Source organism: Cherax quadricarinatus, chromosome 17, assembly GCF_038502225.1.
Source record: "Cherax quadricarinatus isolate ZL_2023a chromosome 17, ASM3850222v1, whole genome shotgun sequence".
Lineage (NCBI taxonomy): Eukaryota > Metazoa > Arthropoda > Malacostraca > Decapoda > Parastacidae > Cherax > Cherax quadricarinatus.
In genome coordinates, this window is record NC_091308.1 from 18,781,489 (window position 1) to 18,804,960 (window position 23,472).

General features: G+C 41.8%; 1 protein-coding gene across 1 annotated transcript in view; it reads right to left on the minus strand.

Annotated features, from left to right (window-relative positions):
• LOC128686458 (uncharacterized) overlaps positions 1-23,472 on the minus strand; it is a 614,190-nt gene that overhangs the window by 31,233 nt on the left and 559,485 nt on the right. Inside the window, exons 3-4 of the mRNA XM_053773393.2 lie at positions 20,999-21,322; positions 12,434-12,639 (exon numbers count right to left, since the gene is read on the minus strand). Coding sequence (XP_053629368.2) covers positions 12,434-12,639; positions 20,999-21,322 — 530 coding nt within the window. The remainder of the gene's footprint in view (positions 1-12,433; positions 12,640-20,998; positions 21,323-23,472) is intronic.

The following is a 23,472-nucleotide window of genomic DNA, read 5'->3' on the forward strand; positions in this document are numbered from 1 at the left end:
ATAGTGGGTGACACAGCACTATGACTTTCGACCAGTATACTGCGTGGTGCACCAGCTAATGGGAGTGCCTTGATGCTCGTGTTAGGTTCTTGATCCAGGGAACTGGGGCTACCCTCTCCTTCCTTGGATCAAATATGGTTACTTCTTACTTCCCAGGTGCTCTATGACCCCTGCGAGTTCAGCGCTTCCCAATAAATCTACAATTTTAACTGCATGGTGTACCAGCAAGACAGGACGCATCCTATTCACTCTGACAACTAGTGCACCAATATATCCAGCAAGGTTTTAAGCATCTGCATTTCTGATATAAATGTTATCTGGAACCAAGCCGAGTTATATAACTATGATCTTGGTTAAAAATTGGCACTAACTTTGCATTATTCTTGTCACTGAAGCACAAAATAACTGACGGGTGTAAGGTCGTCCACAAGCACAAGTATACTGATGTCACTATGCACAATAACTGCTTCTGACGAATGGACGCTTGGTCAGTAATGATCTTGAAATGTTACCAGTTTAGCTAATTGTGTTACGTCCACTGCTGGGGTGCTCAGAAATAATGATTGGAGAAAAAAAAAGCAAATACTTGCACGTTACATAGCAAGTGGTAATGACTGTACTAAGCTTGTGATGATCAGCATTGTACAAAGCGTTGATGCAGGACGTTTAACGTACAGAAACAGACATAGCCGGTCAAATGTATATGGCAGTCACAAATGATTATTAAGCTGGTCATCGGTCAGTACATCCAGACTGTCAAATGTCCAAGTTCCAAGACTTCACACATACTATACAAATGCAAGGAATTCTGTGAGCAGGGTGCATGAGAATGACTCATTGTGCCAGGCCACAGACTCAGCCACCTGGTATGGCTATAGTTACTCCAGACAGCCTGAAGAATCTGAGGCACTCTAAGTAGACTTAATCCTACTTAAATGATATAAACCTGGTAAGGGGGAATGTGAATAAGGGCTTGTGTGGAGCGAGTGGTGAAGCTTGCGGGGGTGTGGGAAGAGTGGTCATATGAAGCACTGGGCAAGGTGATGAAAGAGTGGGATGGAGTGAGTTAGTATTTATTGCATGGCTGTGTTGGAAGAGACATAACGTCAATATAAAAAGAATGGGCGAGACGATCAGTTATGTTGAAAAAAGAGGTTATTACACAAAATTAAGTTTATATGTAGGGAGACTGAATGGGAAAACGTGGTGGTGATCAGGGAGTGGAGGTTCCCGGTTTACTGGTAACAATCACAGGTAAGGTTCGTCAGGAAACAGGACAAATGTTTCCTGACGCGGGTCTTAGTCAGATGATGACCCGCCTTTGGAGCTTTTGGTCATCTGACCGAGGCCTTCCGCTGGCTTACCGGTCCACCCCTTTAAAAATTATGGTCATTTATAACCAGTCTGTAACAATCACAGAATGGGAAAACCTTATATACCTCAAGCGTGCTTACTAAAAATTTTGTCTTTGTTTAGAGTTTTTTTTTTATTGCGAAATTTATAAGTAAAATAAAAACAAACAAATTAGAAAGATACTATCAAAATATAAACCTGAGTAGAGGGCAAGACAAGAAGTGTTGGTCCCTTCGAGAGTAAACATGCTGCAGCTTCAGACTGGAGGCGTCACACTGGGGAATGGCTTTGGTCAATCTACCAACTGCATGACTGAATAACCAACTTGCAAAGTTACAAATAATAAAGCGATACACTTAAGCAAATCTTTAGAAGAGCAGCTGAAATAAATATGAAATTCTTAGAGGATAAATATCAGAGGGAATAAAGACTGGGTAAAAGCAGGTAGACGAAGAATAAAATAGAGGATATGTAACAGACAGGCCAAGGCAGGGTTAATGAACAGGAGCTCAAGAATAGTTATATTTTGTTGAAGCAATGAAATACAAGAAAAACAAAAAAGGGAAGGACAGGAAGAACCGAAGGTAGAGAGAATGAGAGAATATGGAAAAAGAATGGAATGGCACGTAAGAATAAGGAAGATCAGCATGTCAGGGCAAGCCCAGTGTTTACGACCGACACACAAGGTGAAGGTGAAGACAGCGTGTCGGGTTGCTCGCAGAGGAAGCATACACAACAAAACTTAAGCTGCGGCTAAACAAACACGAAATGCAGAGGATATAGTAGAAAGATAAATGTATAGATTGATAGTGATTATATATATATATATATATATATATATATATATATATATATATATATATATATATATATATATATATATATATATATACACACACACACACACACACAGAGCAAGGGGTAGCTGACAAGAAATGTTAGCAAGGGCTGAGAGTGGCAGTAGCAAAAGCAGTAGCAGCAGTAGCAGCAGAAGCAGCAGCAGCAGCAGCAGCAGCAGCAGCAGCAGCAGCAGCAGCAGCAGCAGCAGCAGCAGCAGCAACAGCAGCAGCAGCAGCAGCAGCAACAGCAATAATAGCAGCAGCAGCAGCAGGAGGAACACCAATGCCGAGTACAGTGGCACTTACATGGTTGGGAACATGGCAGGAGATGAGGGACCAGCACGGTATGAAAGTAGAGGGAATCCACGTTACTGGGATGGGGTTCATTACAACACGGGGATCGCCACACCCCTCGGGAAAACCTGAGCTACAGGGACCTAAAGGCGTCTCTGTTCACGCCTTGTTTCCAGGATTTCACGAGGTCCCTGGTGGGTACTGGGAATTTGCAGTCATACAAACAGGGGGAGACAGGAGGCTACCAAATTATCTTGGTCACATGGATTCATAGGAGCCATGATAACAATAAGGAAACAAGGGAAATTTGATCCCAGGGGCAGTGTGTATAGACAGACATACTCGTAACATAAGAAAATAAATGAATATATATATATGTATATATATGTATGTATATATATATATATATATATATATATATATATATATATATATATATATATATATATATATATATATATATATATATATATATATATATATATATATATATACATACACACACACACACATACACACACACCGCCCCAGTCAGTTTTCAAGACACTTATATACTCACTGTACATCGGTAGACATATATGATCACTGCTTAGATACTCTACTGTCCTTTATATTATTTTTAAATGACAGATATATGGTCTGCAAATACACACAATAATGTATCTTCAAAGTGGTAAACATTTTATCTAAAACTGATCTATAAGAAGATTATGTAGTGACCTGTACCTTACAAGGTCTCACATAGAGGACACACTATAAATGATCAGATTTTGCCCTTAAGGCTGTCAATCTCTAATCTCAAAAAAGACCTATATATATTAATAACAAAATGGTTCATGTGATAACTTATAAAGGTGTACAATTGTTATCTACAATGTCTCCCAAATAATAACATAAAGAGTGCCAATTATAATACTATAAACAGTGGCCAGTGTACTAATATACACAGTGATAATATACAATGTGATAACATACACGGCTCCGTACAGCATACACAGTAGCCAGTGTGATGATTTACAATGATCACTATAGTGTACACAGCTACAGCAAATTCTCAACGATGCCTGAGCATTCTTCAACAGATCATCAGCCTGGGTAGTTGATGTTCACCACGATGCTCACCTAAAAATTACCTTTATGACACTCTTTGATAAATGATAGTATTATTTTTCCTCAGACAGTTGAGACGATCAGTAATGACAAACCTGTCATATACCTGTTACTGCCACACCTGTTACATACCTGTCAATGGTTCCAGGAAGCATCACCCCAGTGACCTGATGTCAGACCAGACTTCGAAATTATAAAGGAAGCGCCACAGGAATGTAAACGATTAAATAACACACAGAAAAAATGCACTGTTAAGTATACACCGAGTATAATTAGAATTGTATATTATTAACACTCTTACAACGTATTCTTGGAATCTAATTTCTGGTAAGTTTCAAGATATCTGTCAAAGAAACAAATTTGGTAATTTCGTCTTATATACACTTGTAAATTGATAAACTTACTTGTAGGAAATGCGAAGAAATATATTTAGGCTTAAGCTATTGAACATAAATTGTATTCTTCTTGAACAACTGGATGGTGGGAGATAACAGGTGAACAACTGGATGGTGGGAGATAACAGGTGAACAACTGGATGGTGGGAGATAACACGTGAACAACTGAATGGTGGGAGATAACAGGTGAACAACTGGATGGTGGGAGATAACAGGTGAACAACTGGATGGTGGGAGATAACAGGTGAACAACTGGATGGTGGGAGATAACAGGTGAACAACTGGATGGGGAGATAACAGGTGAACAACTGGATGGTGGGAGATAACAGGTGAACAACTGGATGGTGGGAGATAACAGGTGAACAACTGGATGGTGGGAGATAACAGGTGAACAACTGGATGGTGGGAGATAACAGGTGAACAACTGGATGGTGGGAGATAACAGGTGAACAACTGGATGGTGGGAGATAACAGGTGAACAACTGGATGGTGGGAGATAACACGTGAACAACTGGATGGTGGGAGATAACACGTGAACAATGGGATGGTGGGAGATAACACGCGAACAACTGGATGGTGGGAGATAACACGTGAACAACTGGATGGGGAGATAACACGTGAACAACTGAATGGTGGGAGATAACAGGTGAACAACTGGATGGTGGGAGATAACAGGTGAACAACTGAATGGTGGGAGATAACAGGTGAACAACTGGATGGTGGGAGATAACAAGTGAACAACTGGATGGTGGGAGATAACAGGTGAACAATTGGATGGTGGGAGATAACACGTGAACAACTGGATGGGGAGATAACAGGTGAACAACTGGAAGCCGGTAGGAGACTTGGACCTGCCTCGCATGGGCCAGTAGGCCTTCTGCAGTGTTCCTTCGTTCTTATGTTCTTATGTTCTTATGGTGGGAGATAACAGGTGAACAATTGGATGGTGGGAGATAACACGTGAACAACTGGATGGGGAGATAACAGGTGAACAACTGGATGGTGGGAGATAACAGGTGAACAACTGGATGGGGAGATAACAGGTGAACAACTGGATGGTGGGAGATAACAGGTGAACAACTGGATGGGGAGATAACAGGTGAACAACTGGATGGTGGAAGATAACAGGTGAACAACTGGATGGTGGGAGACAACAGGTGAACAATTGGATGGTGGGAGATAACAGGTGAGCAACTGGATGGTGGGAGATAACAGGTGAACAATTGGATGGTGGGAGATAACAGGTGAACAATTGGATGGTGGGAGATAACAGGTGAACAACTGGATGGTGGGTGATAACAGGTGAACAGCTGGATGGGGAGATAACAGGTGAACAACTGGATGGTGGGAGATAACAGGTGAACAATTGGATGGTGGGAGATAACAGGTGAACAACTGGATGATGGGAGATAACAGGTGAACAATTGGATGGTGGGAGATAACAGGTGAACAATTGGATGGTGGGAGATAACAGGTGAACAACTGGATGGTGGGAGATAACAGGTGAACAACTGGATGGTGGGAGATAACAGGTGAACAATTGGATGGTGGGAGATAACAGGTGAACAGCTGGATGGTGGAAGATAACAGGTGAACAACTGGATGGTGGGAGATAACAGGTGAACAATTGGATGGTGGGAGATAACAGGTGAACAATTGGATGGTGGGAGGTAACACGTGAACAACTGGATGGTGGGAGATAACAGGTGAACAACTGGATGGGGGAGATAACAGGTGAACAACTGGATGGGGAGATAACAGGTGAACAACTGGATGGGGGAGATAACAGGTGAACAACTGGATGGGGAGATAACAGGTGAACAACTGGATGGGGGAGATAACAGGTGAACAACTGGATGGGGAGATAACAGGTGAACAACTGGATGGGGAGATAACAGGTGAACAACTGGATGGTGGGAGATAACAGGTGAACAACTGGATGGTGGGAGATAACAGGTGAACAACTGGATGGGGAGATAACAGATGAACAACTGGATGGGGGAGATAAACAGATAGATAGACAGATGAATCAATAGATAGACGGACAGATGCTACTCCTGGCATAAAGCTTCACTGCGAATGATAAAGCCCTCATTGTGAGTAATATAGCTTTATTGTGAGTGATAAAGCTTTATTGTGAGTGATAAAGCTCACTGTGAGTGATAAAGCTTTATTGTGAGTGATAAAGCTCACTGTGAGTGATAAAGCTTTATTGTGAGTGATAAAGCTCACTGTGAGTGATAAAGCTTTATTGTGAGTGATAAAGCTCACTGTGAGTGATAAAGCTTTATTGTGAGTGATAAAGCTTTATTGTGAGTGATAAAGCTCACTGTGAGTGATAAAGCTTTATTGTGAGTGATAAAGCTCACTGTGAGTGATAAAGCTTTATTGTGAGTGATAAAGCTCACTGTGAGTGATAAAGCTTTATTGTGAGTGATAAAGCTCACTGTGAGTGATAAAGCTTTATTGTGAGTGATAAAGCTTTATTGTGAGTGATAAAGCTCACTGTGAGTGATAAAGCTTTATTGTGAGTGATAAAGCTCACTGTGAGTGATAAAGCTTTATTGTGAGTGATAAAGCTCACTGTGAGTGATAAAGCTTTATTGTGAGTGATAAAGCTCACTGTGAGTGATAAAGCTTTATTGTGAGTGATAAAGCTTTATTGTGAGTGATAAAGCTTTATTGTGAGTGATAAAGCTCACTGTGAGTGATAAAGCTTTATTGTGAGTGATAAAGCTCACTGTGAGTGATAAAGCTTTATTGTGAGTGATAAAGCTCACTGTGAGTGATAAAGCTTTATTGTGAGTGATAAAGCTTTATTGTGAGTGATAAAGCTCACTGTGAGTGATAAAGCTTTATTGTGAGTGATAAAGCTTTATTGTGAGTGATAAAGCTTTATTGTGAGTGATAAAGCTCACTGTGAGTGATAAAGCTTTATTGTGAGTGATAAAGCTCACTGTGAGTGATAAAGCTTTATTGTGAGTGATAAAGCTCACTGTGAGTGATAAAGCTTTATTGTGAGTGATAAAGCTCACTGTGAGTGATAAAGCTTTATTGTGAGTGATAAAGCTTTATTGTGAGTGATAAAGCTCACTGTGAGTGATAAAGCCTCACTGTGAGTGATAAAGCTTTACTGTGAATGATAAAGCTCACTGTGAGTGATAAAGCTTTATTGTGAATGATAAAGCTCACTGTGAGTGATAAAGCTTTACTGTGAATGATAAAGATCACTGTGAGTGATAAAGCTTTATCGTGAATGATAAAGCTTTATTTTGAATGAGAAAGCTTTATTGTGAATGATAAAGCTTTATTATGGATAATAAAGCTTTATTGTGAATGATAAAGCTTTATTATGGATAATAAAGCTTTATTGTGAATGATAAAGCTTTATTATGGATAATAAAGCTTTATTGTGAATGATAAAGCTTTATTATGGATGATAAAGCTTTACTGTGAATGATAAAGCTTTATTATGGATGATAAATCCTCACTGTGAGTGATAAAGCTTTACTGTGAATGATAAAGTTTCACTCTGGATGATAAAGACTCACTGGGGGTGTACACCACACACACACACACTCACACACTCACACACACACACACTCACACACACACACACACACACACACACACACACACACACACACACACACACACACACTCACACACACTCACACACTCACACACACTCACACACTCACACACACACACACACACACACACACACACACACACACACACACACACACACACACACACACTCACACTCACACACACTCACACACTCACACACACTCACACACTCACACACACACACACACACACACACACACACACACACACACACACACACACACACACACACACATACACACACACACACACACACACACACACACACACACACACACACACACACACACACACACACACACACACTCACACACACACTCACACACACACACACACACACTCACACACACTCACACACACTCACACTCACACACACTCACACACTCACACACACTCACACACACACACACACACACACACACACACACACACACACACACACACACACACACACACACACACACACACACACACACACACACACACACACTCCAATCCCATCAAGTGCAAAGTCATGAAGATTGGGGAAGGGCAAAGAAGACCGCAGACGGAGTACAGTCTAGGGGGTCAGAGACTACAAACCTCACTTAAGGAAAAAGATGTTGGGGTGAGTATAACACCAGGCACATCTCCTGAAGAGCACATCAACCAAGTAACGGCTGCAGCATATGGGCGCCTAGCAAACCTCAGAACAGCATTCCGACATCTTTATAAGGAATCGTTCAGGACCCTGTACACCGTGTACGTTAGGCCCATATTGGAGTATGCTGCACCAGTTTGGAACCCACACCTAGCCAAGCACTTAAAGAAACTAGAGAAAGTGCAAAGGTTTGCAACAAGACTAGTCCCAGAGCTAAGAGGTATGTCCTACGAGGAGAGGTTAAGGGAAATCAACCTGACGACACTGGAGGACAGGAGAGATAGGGGGAACAGGATAACGACATACAAAATAATGAGAGGAATTGACAAGGTGGACAAAGACAGGATGTTCCAGAGATTGGACACAGTAACAAGGAGACACAGTTGGAAGTTGAAGACACAGATGTATCACAGGGATGTTAGGAAGTATTTCTTCAGCCACAGAGTAGTCAGCAAGTGGATTAGTTTGGGGAGCGATGTAATGGAAGCAGGATCCATACATAGCTTTAAGCAGAGGTATGATAAAGCTCACGGTTCAGGGAGAGTGACCTAGTAGCGATCAGTGAAGAGGCGGGGCCAGGAGCTCGGACTCGACCCCTGCAACCTCAACTAGGTGAGTACAACTAGGTGAGTACATATACACATACACACATACATACACGCACAGACACACAAACACACACATACAACAGGCCTAGTGTCTAATCGACATGTGCCTAGGACAAAATGGTAACTAACTAACACACACACACACACACACACACACACACACATGTCCCCTGAGGCACACATCAATCAAATAACTGCTGCAGCATATGGGAGATTGGCAAACCTGAGATTCGCGTTTAGACATCAGAGTAAGGAGTCATTCACGACATTGTACACAGTGTACGTAAGGCCTATACTGTAATATGCAGCGCCAGTTTGGAACCCTCACTTAGTCAAACACGTCAAGAAATTGGAGAAAGTGCAAAAATTTGCAACACGATTAGTCCCGGAACTGAGGGGTATGTCTTATGAGGAGAGGTTAAGGGAACTCAACCTGATGACACTAGAGGATAGGAGGGATAGAGGGGACATGATAACAACGTATAAAATACTAAGAGGCATTGACAACGTGGACAAGGATCGAATGTTTCAGAGATGGGATACAGAAACACGGGGACACAGTTGGAAACTGAAAACCCGGATGAGTCATAGGGATGTTAGGAAGTATTTCTTTAGTCTTAGAGTTGTCAAGAACTGGAATAATCTGGAGAGTAAAGTAGTGGAAGCAAGTTCCATAAATAGCTTTAAGAAGAGGTATGACAAATATCATGGAGCAGGGAGAGAGTGAATTAGTATCGACCAGTGAAGAGGCGGGGCTAGGAGCTAAGACTCGACCCCTGCAACCACATATAGGTGAGTACATATAGATGAGTACACACACACACACACACACACACACACACACACACTTATACAGATATTCAGGAAAGATGATGAACAGTGTACATTCCCACAGCGATGACAAGACGCAGGTGCTTTCACACGCCAGGTCGACAATCAACAGATGAAGTTATCAGGGCTGGGATGCTGCGGCCAGGGTACACGCAGAGCAACAGGGAGGCCAGAGCCACGTCAACAGAGAAAACAGGAGCCGCGACAGCAGGATGAGGAAAGGGTGGAAAGGGAACAGGAGGGATAACAACAGGGACGGTAGGATGGAACAGGAGCGAAAATGGCCGGAGGGAAGTGAGAGATATCAATAAAAGAGGGAGAGAAAAAGAGATGACAGGTGGGGGAGGGGTCAACAGGAGAGAGAGAGAGAGAGAGAGAGAGAGAGAGAGAGAGAGAGAGAGAGAGAGAGAGAGAGAGAGAGAGAGAGAGACAGACAGACAGAGACAGAGACAGACAGACAGACAGACAGACAGGCAGAGAAACAGAGATTAACAGCGGAAGGGATGAAGGGTAGTTGAGGGGTCAACAACAGTGCCAAGTCAAACAGATCAAGAAGCCATTCTGCTGTCTGTTAATGAAAGCGCATTTCACACTGACACTGTTTATTCTCTCTTCAGAAAAATGTTTCGTGTTCTTCATAACATTCTCTCTGCTGGAGCATTTCTCGGTCTATTTGTCTCGATCTATTTGTTCTTGCAGAACATAAGCAAATATCCTCTCGGCCTCCCCCTTCTTCCTCCTACATGAGTGTTAACTGAGGTGCTCTCTCTCTCTCTCTCTCTCTCTCTCTCTCTCTCTCTCTCTCTCTCTCTCTCTCTCGCTCTCTCTCTCTCTCTCACTCTCTCTCTCTCTCTCTCTCTCTCTCTCTCTCTCTCTCTCTCTCTCTCTCTCTCTCTCTCTCTCTCTCTCTCTCTCTCTCTATATATATATATATATATATATATATATGTCGTGCCGAATAGGCAGAACTTGCGATCTTGGCTTAAATAGCAACGTTCATCTTGCCATATAGGACAAGTGAAAATTTGTGTATGCAATAATTTCGCCAAAATCATTCTGAACCTAACGAAAAAAATATGTTTGATTGTGTTTGCTAAGTACTAAATTATTGTAAACGTATTTAAAATATATTTAGTTGGGTTAGGCTAAAATAAATTGCTCTTGTTGTAATAAGGTTAGGTAAGTTTTCTAAGATTCTTTTGGTGCAAAATTAAAAATTTTTACATTAACATTAATGAAAAAAAATATATCTTTAAACGCATAAGAGAAAATTTTGGAAAGGACTTAATTTTAAATGAGTTCTTGCTAACTGACCAGTTTTACATATTCGGCACGACATATATATTCCAAAAAAAAGAAGGTTTGAGCTTGCTACCACCTGCAGCTCACAAGACTGCCATCCCCACGAGCCCCTTTGGGGCGGGGCAGATGGCAGACCAGAGGCCTAGCTTCTCCCTACGAGCCTCGTGAGGGCGGGGACTGTGGCTAGGCCTGGGGACACTTGGTCCCAAAGATGAGGGGGTACTTGTACCTCCTCCCATGGGAGACTTAGGTCTCGAGATACTCCCCAGATAGGGAGCCAAGGCCGGGTCACCACTACTTGGAAAAGACCCGGGCCGGGAGAATACCGGCGAATAAAAAAAAATAAAAAAAAAATATATTCCAAGTTGTTTCTCTTAATAAAACAGTTAAAAATCTGTTGTCAACTATGAAAAAGGACATCGTTGCTTTGCACCATGTATGTTCTGCCATATGTAACGCCTCCTCATAAAATAATAATAATATTAATATTATTATTTGTTCTAGTTATCTTATCTAAATGATTAAACTTTTGCAGAAAATTTTCTGCCAGAGTTTTTTTTACGTTCTGCTGTTCACTTGATGTTCTTCTGCCTGACGTTCTCGTTAGTGTGTTTAACATCCACCAGCGCTGCTTTCATGAGGTTTTTTGACTAAGTTCTCTTCAGTTCATTGCGTTATATCAGTTATAACAGTGTTTAATGTTCTATTTTAATTCTTTTGTTTCATATTCGAATATTATTTTGGCAATGAGAACCTGCTCTAAGTAACATAAAAATATTTCTAGCCAGACAATAAATTAAATTCACATGGAGTAATTTTTTTATATTCACATTTAGGCTAATTTATTAGGTCTAAATGAAGAAAGTGAAATATCGTGGTTTTGTTATTTTCCAGTTGTGATTAAATATATACACCGAGTGGCGTTGCATTCTGTAGCCTAATTTGTGGCAAGCGGTCATGGCATGATTTGTCACGGCCAAACTATGTTCTAATACCCATACCAACAGCTGTTAGTTCTATTCATTTATAACTAATGAAACCTGGCTTTTACCATAGTTCACCACGAATAAATTTTTGTTGTGTCATACTTTACCAGGAGCCAACTTGATATTTATCATAGTTTTCCATAAAATAAAAAGTTTGGTATTTAGCCTAGATGGCTATGAAAAATATGTTTTTTTTTTCATGTTTCACTTTGAAGAAAAATTGTTTCTCATACTACACTATGGAAAAAATTTCTTTTTAATCATAATCCTTCCTTGAACAAAACTGCTATTTATCTAAGACTTTCTGGAAGAGTTATGCGAATGACTTTAGCATGCAGCGCTATAGAGAGAAATTCTCAAATGAAAAACATCCTTACGAATAAGTCACATGACATGTACGAGCCAAACAATAAAGAGAGAAAAGAATAAGATGCGGACTTACGTGGGACGACACGGATCATGGCCTGGGCAGAAGCTTCGCCTGCCACTGACTTGGCCACACACTTGTAGACGCCAGCGTCTCCCTCAGTTGCACTCCTCATCGTCAGTTGTGATACTAACACCTTCTTCTCCTTGACCTCGGGACGGCGGGCCCTCTTGTTGCCCTTGTTGTTACTGCTGCTAGTACCACTGGCGATGCTGTCACTGCTACGGAAATTTGATATAATCAGTCTTTTACAATGTCTATTTAAAATATCAAATACTGTATGAAGTTATACGTATATTTATTTTTCGTTGATTTGTAGCTCTTCTGCTTCATGGATTATTTAATGTACAGCTACTATGCCTCTTACATGTACTGACGTACAAGAAGCCTTCCTTATTCACAACACACCCACAGAAGATTCTAATATGGATAGACGACTGGTCCTCACTGGGAAGACTGTCATCACCCTCCCCTGATTCTCCGAAAAGCCAACATGGATGTAACAGTTAATAGTTTTGTAGCGAATAATAGTTTTGTAATACTAAAGGCACCTAGATTTTCTTTTATGATGCTGTGTTTTACTGATGATCGCTGCCTCTAGACATTTTATTCTGTTATCCTCTTTGAAGACGAGTTTTGAAACTCGTGAATACTTGTATGACACCTGCATTATTGATGCTATTTGTTTCTGCAAGCATACTGATGTATTACTATCCTGGTAATTGTGTCGCATGAAGTTCCTCCTATGTAGTGTTTGTCACATCCAGCACATGTTACGTTTCTGCACTCGGTATATCCTGGCCTGTAATATTCCGTATGGTTTTGGATGCAGGAACTGCAACGTTGATGTCACTTTTCTTCAGTGCTTGTGTGTCTATGTTGATGGTTTTACCTGTGGGGAAAAAAATGAGACTTCTGTCCAAATCATCGTTATCTTCTTCTTCTTCTTCTTATGGCCAGAGTCTTTGATAAGATGGGTAAGGAAGAAGGTCGTTATCTTTAGAAGTGGTAAATTGTCTCTGATCCCGTTTTCTGTATATCAAATGAAGTGCGGAGGGAAATGTGTGGAGAAAGTGCCACGCATAGGGCAGACTTTTGTTTTAAGGAATTCAAGGTTACAAATTCTGGAGGCTTACAAGTTAACGAAAACTCCACGTTTGCTTTTCTCGTCAAGATGAGATAATTAATGTTTTCAGTGGAAATAGGGTATTCTTTGAATTTCAGTTGGTAATCTTGTTTGATGAGTTTGACTTCCAGGAAAGGAAAGGAATTTTCTTTTCTTCTTCACTCATGAATTGGATGGATAGTTCTATTAAATTTAGCTGAGTTTAAAGTTGTCAGAATTAAAGTGCCTATACCTGGACAGAATACTTAGGTGTACTCACGAGAATATTGTCCATATAACGCAACCATGTGATGGTAGAGATATGATTTTGTTAGGATTTTTAACCCCGGAGGGTTAGCCAACCAGGATAACCCAAGAAAGTCAGTGCGTCATCAAGGATTGTCTTATTTTCATAGGGGTCCTTAAATCTTGTCCCCCCCGATATGACCCACACCAGTCGACGAACACCCAGTTACCTACTTGCTTACTAGGTGAACGGCATAACAGGTGTAAGGAAACACTTCCAATGTTTCCACTCCTCTAGGGGATCGAACCACGGATCCTGTTTTTGAAGCGAAATCGTTGCTTACCAGTGACTCCATGTATTGTTTAGCTAGGACAGTAGAAAACAGTTGAAATCAACTAAAATTAATGTGTAACTCGATGAGATTTGCAGAAGTTGAACAAGGAATCTGAAGCTTTGTACATAGTCTCATATTTGCAGTTTGACTGTGGATGCACAGTGTCAACACATTGTCAGACTAAAGTTTATATCTAGATGAAGTATTTTGTTGGTGCACATAAATTTCACGTAACGTGCATAATAAACAGAATGTTGTGCTGTGAGTTAGATTATGCATATATCCATCTTACGAGTCCAAGAACACTGTCCAAATAAAATATCGTTTTTTTTTTTTGCACATGTTAGAACTTAAAGTGGAAACATAAACACATATACAGTTTAATGTGATCCTTTATTGACAACGTTTCGCCCATACAGTGGGCTTTTTCAAGTCACAAACAGATCTACCTGGGGTGGAAGGTACGGGAGTATTTATAGTCAGGTTCAGAATGTTGAGGTCAGGTGGAGAATGCTGCATCTGATGATCTACCGGGTGGGGTTATAGAGTCTTGGGTAGCTTGGCAGGGGTATTGGACAAGTTGTGAGTAGACCTTCTGCAGTGTTCTATGTTCTTATGTGGGATAGCGATGAAGAAGCCCACTATGTGGGCGAAACGTTGTCAATAAAGGATCACATTAAACTGCATATGTGTTTATGTTTCCATTGTGTTGGTATTTTATACCATTTATATTCAGAACTTAAAATTTTATAAGGATTTTATCTGTTTCAAGATCTGAACTAAAAAAATATTTTGGATGTTTTACTGTAATAGTGTCATTATTATTGTCTCTACCGTTACTACCTCTACTACCACACTACTACTACACTATTACCACTACTACTATCACAACTACTACTACTACTACTACTATTACCACTACTACTAATACACTACTACTACTACTACTACCACACCGCTACTACACTACTACTACTATCACAACTACTACTACTACCACTACTACTGCTACTACTACCACACCACTACTACTATCACAACTACTACTACCACACTACTACTACAAGTACACTACTACTACACTACCACTACTACTACACTACCACACTACTACTACACTACTACCACTACTACTATCACAACTACTAATACTACTACTACTATTACCACTACTACTAATACACTACTACTACTACTACTACTACTACTACTACCACCACCACCTGCTACACATCTCACTCTCACAACTACCACTACACCACCACTACTGCTGCTGCTACCCGCACTGCTGCTATCACAGCTGCACTGCTACTACTGCATACCACTGCTGCACTGCCACTACTACATGCCACGCACTGCTACTGCACTACTGCTACTACTACCACAGCTGGTACTGCTATTACCACCACCACTGCTGCAGCTACACTGCTGCACTACCACTGCTACTGCACTGCTGCTACCACTGCTGCTGCCACACCGCTGCACACACACCACTGCTGCTGCACAACCACTGCTGCTGCTACTACCTACCTCCACCTGCTGCCACACTACTACTGCTGCTGCTGCACTGCTGCACTGCTGCAACCACCTGCTGCCACACACTACTGCTACTGCCACCGCCACTGCTAGCTGCTACTACTGCACTGCTGCTCCACTGCCTACTGCCCTGCTGCTACCTACTGCCACACCGCTGCTACTATCATCCACTACTACTCACTACTACCTGCACTACCACTGCCACCTACCTACTACTACTGCTACTGCTCTGCCACTGCCACTGCACCTACTGCCACTCCACTACTACCTGCACTGCTGCTACTGCACTGCCACCACTAACATACTACTGCAATGCTGCTACACTGCTACTGCCACGCCACCTGCCACCACTACTACTACTACTACTAATACTACTATTGCACTACCACCACCACTACTACTACCTCTCTTCTATTACTACCACACTACCAATACTACTACTACTACTACTATTACTACTACTACTACAACTACTACTACTACTACCACGCTACCACCACCACTACTACTACTACCACACTACCATCGCTACTACTATTACTACCACCACTACTACTACTACTACTTCCACACTACCACTACTACTACTACTACCACACTATTACTATAATAATAATAATAATAATAATAATAATAATAATAATAATAATAATAATAATAATAATAATAATAATATCTTTATTTACTACAAGTACATGTACAAGGTATTCAGTCCTAACTGACAACAATGACATACTACTATATAGAAAGCCTCTTGTTATGCAGAGCATTTCGGGCAAATTGGGTCAGTTTTGTCCCAGGATGCGACCCACACCAGTCGATTAACAATCAGGTACCCATTTTACTGATGGAGGAACATAGACAACCTGTGTAAGGAAACATGCCCAATGTTTTCTCCCTCGCCAAGAATCGAACCCGGACATCGCTGTGTGAAGCGAGAGCTTTTGCCACTAGGCCACGGGCCACTACTACTACTACACTACCACCACTACTACTACTACTGCACTACCAATCTTACTACTACATTACCACCACTACTACTACTACTACCACACCACCACCACCACTACTACTACTACTACCACACTACTACTACCACCACCACACTACCACCACCACACTACCACCACCACTACTACTATTACCACACTACTACTACCACCACACTACCATCACCACCCTACTACTACTAATACTGCTACTACTACTACTACTACTACTACTACTACTACTACCACACTACCACTACTACCATACTACTACTACTATGGAAATAAATGGTATAAAATACCGAAACAATTGAAATATAAACACATATGCAGTATAATGTGATCCTTTATTGACAACGTTTCGCCCACACAGTGGGCTTTTTCAAGTCACAAACAGATCTGATTGTGACTTGAAAGCCCACTGTGTGGCAGACAGTGTCAATAAGATCATATACTGCATATGACCCATATTACTACTGCCATATTACCACTACTGCCGCACTACTACTACTGCCACCACTACTACTGCCACTGCCACTGCCACTGCCACTGCTAACATACACCACTATTGCATAATGCCACTGCTGCACTGCCTCTACTCTACTACCCACACTACTACTACTACTACCACCACACTAATACTACTACCACACTATACTACTACCACACTACCACATTGCTACTACTACTACTACCACCACACTAATACTGCCACATATACTGCACTACCACTTACATTGCTACTACTACTACCACCACACTAATACTACTACCACACTATACTACTACCACACTACCACATTGCTACTACTACTACTACCACCACACTAATACTACTACCACACTATACTACTACCACACTACCACATTGCTACTACTACTACCACCACCACACTAATACTACTACCACACTATACTACTACCACACCACCACATTGCTACTACTACTACTGCCACTCTACTACTACCAGTCCACTATCTCAACATTAAACAAGTTACAACATACTCTCCCAGTCTACCAACTCGAAAAGTTTGTGTATTCCATTTTTCCAGTTTGGGCGGCAGAGGGTGACAGGTCCCCAACAGCGGGTCTGGCTAGACGCCAGACCCGCTGACCGCCCCCCTGGCGCCTAGCCAGACCCCACTGACCGCCCCCCTGGCGCCACGGGGGATCATCGTGCGCCCGCCACCCACCTTGGCGCCAGAAGCAGCGCCTTCCAGAGGGAAAGCTTATCGCTTCCATCAACACAAATTGTGTGGCAATTGGAAATTAGGAATGCCGAAAGTCTTTGGGGCAATCTGGATGAGTATAACGTAGCGAGTATCAAGAATGGACGACCAGGCATGAGCGAGGGACGATGTGGTAGGCTATGGAAACTGCCTGGCATCGCAGGCACAGACATACATCTGGAGCCAACCAAAACAAATCCTTTTTGAGAGTGAGAGAGTGAGAGAGAGAGAGAGAGAGAGAGAGAGAGAGAGAGAGAGAGAGAGAGAGAGAGAGAGAGAGAGAGAGAGAGAGAGAGAGAGAGAGAGAGAGAGAGAGAGAGAGAGAGAGTACGTCTAGAGTTGTACTCATCAAAGCAGCCAGCATTTACTGGTTCCTGGCCTCCAGGGATCCTGACATACCAGTCCTTCAAAATGCGTATGAAGGATTCTCTCCACCTCCTCCTCCTTATATACCTCGTCCTATTTGTTTACCAACCTAAAACTGAAAACGCTTTCTTAACAAACAGATGAGCCCCTAACAGGGGTTCATCTGTTTTTTCAGCATCTAACTATATCTTCTCTCTCGTGTGCCTCTCATTACCGTCTACATGTCCGTATCATCTTACTTTTTGGGAATCCTGTGCATCATCATTGTGTCTCTTCTGGCCCTTCTCTCTTCTGTGTTATTTGGTTTTCATAACTTACAAAATCATAATAACACGATTGCAAACAAACCACGGAACGAGTGGGGTTAGAACCCATGGCGAGTTAGTCCTGGAGTTTTAGGACTCACTCGCCATGGGTTCATACCCCACCCGTTCCGTGGTTCCCTCCCCTCATAGCTCGACCCTCTCAGTTCTGTGATGACTCCGTTTTGCACACCTAAAATTCCTTAAGTTCTGAAGACGAATTCCTCTGCTATGGACTGCATGATGGTGTTGCGAACATTACACACGACAGACATGACTTAAGTGACATGCAATGCTTAAATAGGTTTCTTGACTGATGTTACTCAAGATGACCCAGACTCCAGTATGCTGCTCTCATGTGGTATGTTTGTACTTCTGGTGATAATATGTGTGATACTCCCACGTGTGGTGTATGCCGAGTATGTTACAATTTATTGGGCCATCATCACATACCCACTTCTTTTCAATCTTTCTGTGCCAGACAAATTGACAGTTGGTGGTGCGGGTGTTAGGATCCCCAGCCGTGCTAACTGGCTGCCAGTATTATACGTCAATCAGTTGGGTGAGAAGTTGACTCCAGCCAAATTGATGTCATACTTACACCCCTGGTTAGTCATTCTCTCACTAGCTTGAGTTATAAGCCAGTGACAATGAGTAAACCTGCTTTGCTCATTGACTCATTACTGTTCTGATTTCTGTATCTGCCAACATTGCTGCTCTACTGCATTTTGTACATACTGTAAACACTGATGGATGGAATATACAGGTACTCAAAGCCGATGTTTGCCTTTGCATTTATTCTCGTGATTTCTTCCTTGCCAGGTACTACAAACCTTTAATTTGTGCCTATGTTTGTAGTACCACGTCCGTCTCATTACTTGTCTTTCAAAATGGCTTTCCTTCAGGTTCTCACTAGTTCCACGTCATTAGCAAACAGCGATACATAAAATCTAGTAGTTTCTGGCAGATGTTTTATGCATAGTAAGAAAAGTAGGAAGGTAGTACAATTGCTTGAGGGTACCCACTTGTAATTCTTCACCATCTTGATGTTCTCTTTTAATTAGGTTGTCTTTAAAGCAGTCGAACAGTTTTCCTTGCACTTTTGCCTGGTTTTGTCTCTCAACACTCCATGAAAAGAGAATCAACTTCCCTTTGTCTCTTTCGCTCGAATATCGTTATTTTCTCTGAATTTCGGCAGGTTCATTAAGCAGGACCATACTAGATCAAGCTGATTCATCCCACCCCCCACATTCTCTCTCTCTCTCTCTCTCTCTCTCTCTCTCTCTCTCTCTCTCTCTCTCTCTCTCTCTCTCTCTCTCTCTCTCTCTCTCTCTCTCTCTCTCTCTCTCTCTCTATCTGTCTGTCTGTCTGTCTGTCTGTCTGTCTGTCTGTCTGTCTGTCTCTCTCTCTCTCTCTCTCTCTCTCTCTCTCTCTCTCTCTCTCTCTCTCTCTCTCTCTCTCTCTCTCTCTCTCTCTCTCTCTCTCTCTCTCTCTCTCTCTCTCTCTCTCTCTCTCTCTGTCTGTCTGTCTGTCTGTCTGTCTGTCTGTCTGTCTGTCTGTCTGTCTGTCTGTCTCTCTCTCTCTCTCTCTCTCTCTCTCTCTATCTATCTATCTATCTATCTATCTATCTATCTATCTGTCTTGTGCCTCGGACATGCTGAGAGAAAGCTTTCCATCTCTACCACAATCACGTTGGGTTTCCACGTGTCAGGTCCCCCAGGAAGGTCCCAGTTCCTCCAGTCCGTTGTATTGTGGATGAAATTATTCATCATTAGTAACTTAACTGTAGTCGTGTGGGCGCTGTCTGTTACTTCTCCTATGATATTAATCACTGTCTTGTTCGTACTTCTATTTTACTACTTGGTGTTGGGATGTAAGTCACTACTACTACTACTTCTACTACTTGGTGGTGTGATGTAAGTCACTATTACTACTACTACTACTTGGTGGTGTGATGTAAGTCACTATTACTACTACTACTACTTGGTGGTGTGATGTAAGTCACTATTACTAATACTACTTGGTGGTGTGATGTAAGTCACTATTACTAATACTACTTGGTGGTGTGATGTAAGTCACTATTACTAATACTACTTGGTGGTGTGATGTAAGTCACTGCTACTGTTTAGTGGTGGGTTATAAATCACCGCTACTACTTTGTGATTGGTTATTAGTCATTACTACTACTGCTACTACTACTACCTGGTGTTGCGTAGATAAATCACTGGTACTACTTTGTGGTGGGTTGCAACTACTATTTTGGTTCGCCATTTATGACTGCTCCTGCTATTTATTGATTTGATTATTTTTATGTTTGATGCCTCTTGTGTTGTCAAAACCCCACTGATATTTTAGTTAGCAGTGCCACACCTTTTCCCTCCCATGGTTCCACTTTCTCATCTCCTCATTGATTTCCTCTTGGAAATATTGCATCTCACGCCTCGCCTGATGAGGCTCCCCTTAGCCCTCACCTGGAGTCGTTGGGGCGTCGTCTGCGTCCCGGGTGTCGTGGCTCGATCTCTGGGGATGGTCGTCGTCGAGGTTCTCTTGATGCTGGTCCCTGCCGCCTCGCCCTCCGCGCCAGCAGCTTCCCTCTCCTCCCCGCTACCTCCTCCGCCGCCGCCGTCGCCACCGAGTGGCTCCCTCTTCCCGGAGCCTCTGGTTCTCCCAGTCGTCTTCTTATCTGTCGTCGGCGGGGGCCACCCACGGGGCGACCCACGACCCACGGGGAACTCCTGGAGACGGCGCTGCTGTTCCTTCTCCTCCTCAGAGTACTGCTTCGTGGTCGCTTCACTCTGGGGGATTATTATTATTATTATTATTATTATTATTATTATTATTATTATTATTATTATTATTATTATTATTATTATTATTATTCTTTGTTGTAGTAATAATAGTAATTCTTACTGTTAACTTTTATAGGGGAATATGCCTGTTAAATATACTGGGTAAAGCGTATTATAGAAAGAGCAGTGGATGTGCAGACCGTTTACAGGGAGGTTCCTTGATGCTGGTGAGGGCTCTTGATCTAAGGAATTGTATCCGTGTTAGAATTTCCTGAACTGAGCCTGAATGCCTTTCTTTCCCCACCCCCCGACAGACGCTGTATAATCCCTATGGGTTTAGCGCTCCCCCATGATAATAATAATAATAATTAGATACAGGAAAGGAACTTTTTTTGTTGCATTTATGAATTGAGAAAAGATACCGAGTGCAATGTGACAGACGTTGCAAAGATATGGAATGAGCAACAGGTTACTAAAAGTAATAAATAATTTTTAAGGGCATATTGTTGAAGCACTCAGCTGCTTCCGGGTCTCCTGACTGAGTGAATTGGCTATGCTGGTTAATGGTGGCGACCTGTAGACACCTGTTATTGTGATCGGAGTTTTTATGACTTAGCAAATTGTGAAAATATGTATCCCCCAAGTTAGTCTCTGGTATAGGTCGAGTTATTAGCGTAGCAACTGGTAGATCCAACTTCTCTTTTGCTCAAGTCTGCGTCCAGTCTCAACATCTTCTGCAGACTCACTTGTGAATCTCTCGAAACCATCACGTTATTCTCTAATAACAAGTGTAGTAACACACATTTATCTCAGATTCGTCACTCTATTTAAGTCAGATTCGTTAATCTGATTTGTCACATTCTTTATGTCAGATTTGTCACCCTCTTTAATTCGGATTCGTCACCTTTATATTAGTTTCGTCACCCTTTTTATATCAGATTCATCACCTTTATATAAGATTCGTTATCTCTAAATATCATAACTGCTCTTGTCCTCCACATTAATCATCCATAAAGACGTCACACATCCCTGTCTAAGATGCGGAAGAAAAACTAATTACCATTGTACATCCCGAGCCTCATTCTTCTCATAAAAAGAAAAACTCTTACAGCTTTCGAAAGCTAATTACCACTGCTACATTTTTGTTTTAGCGAAACCTTTCTAATCGCTTCCAGATCCACACTGCAATATTCTTTTTCCAAATCCACTAATGCGTTAAACAGCTCTTTTTCCTCAAGTAATTTTGTGCTTCACAGTAAACACTTGATCTACTGATAACCTTTTTTTTTTAATGTACTTTTTGACGTTAGTAATCATTGAATAACATGCGTGTGGTAAACACACGCATGTTATTCAGTGGAGATAAGAATGTAGGCCTTGGGAGGTCACGTCCCTCTCAAATCCAGCCATTCTCACTAGTAGAAGTTGTCCGAGTTGTTTTCTGTTCTGTACCAAGATACCATTGTGTTGCAGTGTCTGACAGAGTGAACATTAAAATGGTATAAAATACCGACAGGTTGTTAGGTAAGACACATATGCAACATTTAAGTATCTTTATTTCGAAACGTTTCGCCTACAGAGTAGGCTTCTTCAGTCGAGTACAGAAAAGTTGATAGAAGCAGAAGAAACGTGAAGATGATGTAATCATTTCATCACCCTTAAAGTTTTGAGGTGGTCAGTCCCTCAGTCTGGAGAAGAGTACTGTTCCTTAGTCTGAAAGATACCTAACTGTTGCATATGTGTCTTACCTAACAACCTGTCGGTATTTTATACCATTTTAATAAGCGAAGGTGAAAGTCGACAGGTTGCAGAGCGAACATTTAGCTCCGTTTAGAGGTAAACAGAGAGAAACGTTGTCACAGTTAAAGCCTTGTCTGCAACATGTCTTTTCTTCACGATCCCACTGCGTCGCCTCTAACAACTTCTTACATGAGTGTCGATGCTACTCCCGGATGCTAGGTAACACTTGTTTACATGATCCAACAATTCTGTCAGTACAAATAATACGACACTTAAGTGTTAATTTCAACTTGGTATCGACAGTAGTGTAGAATCATACGAATAAATGTTGCTTTACAAATAAAATGGCATTGACAGTTTTTGTGAAGTTGATATTTGGTGAAACCGGGTGATCTAATAGGCTCGTAGAGCTCAGT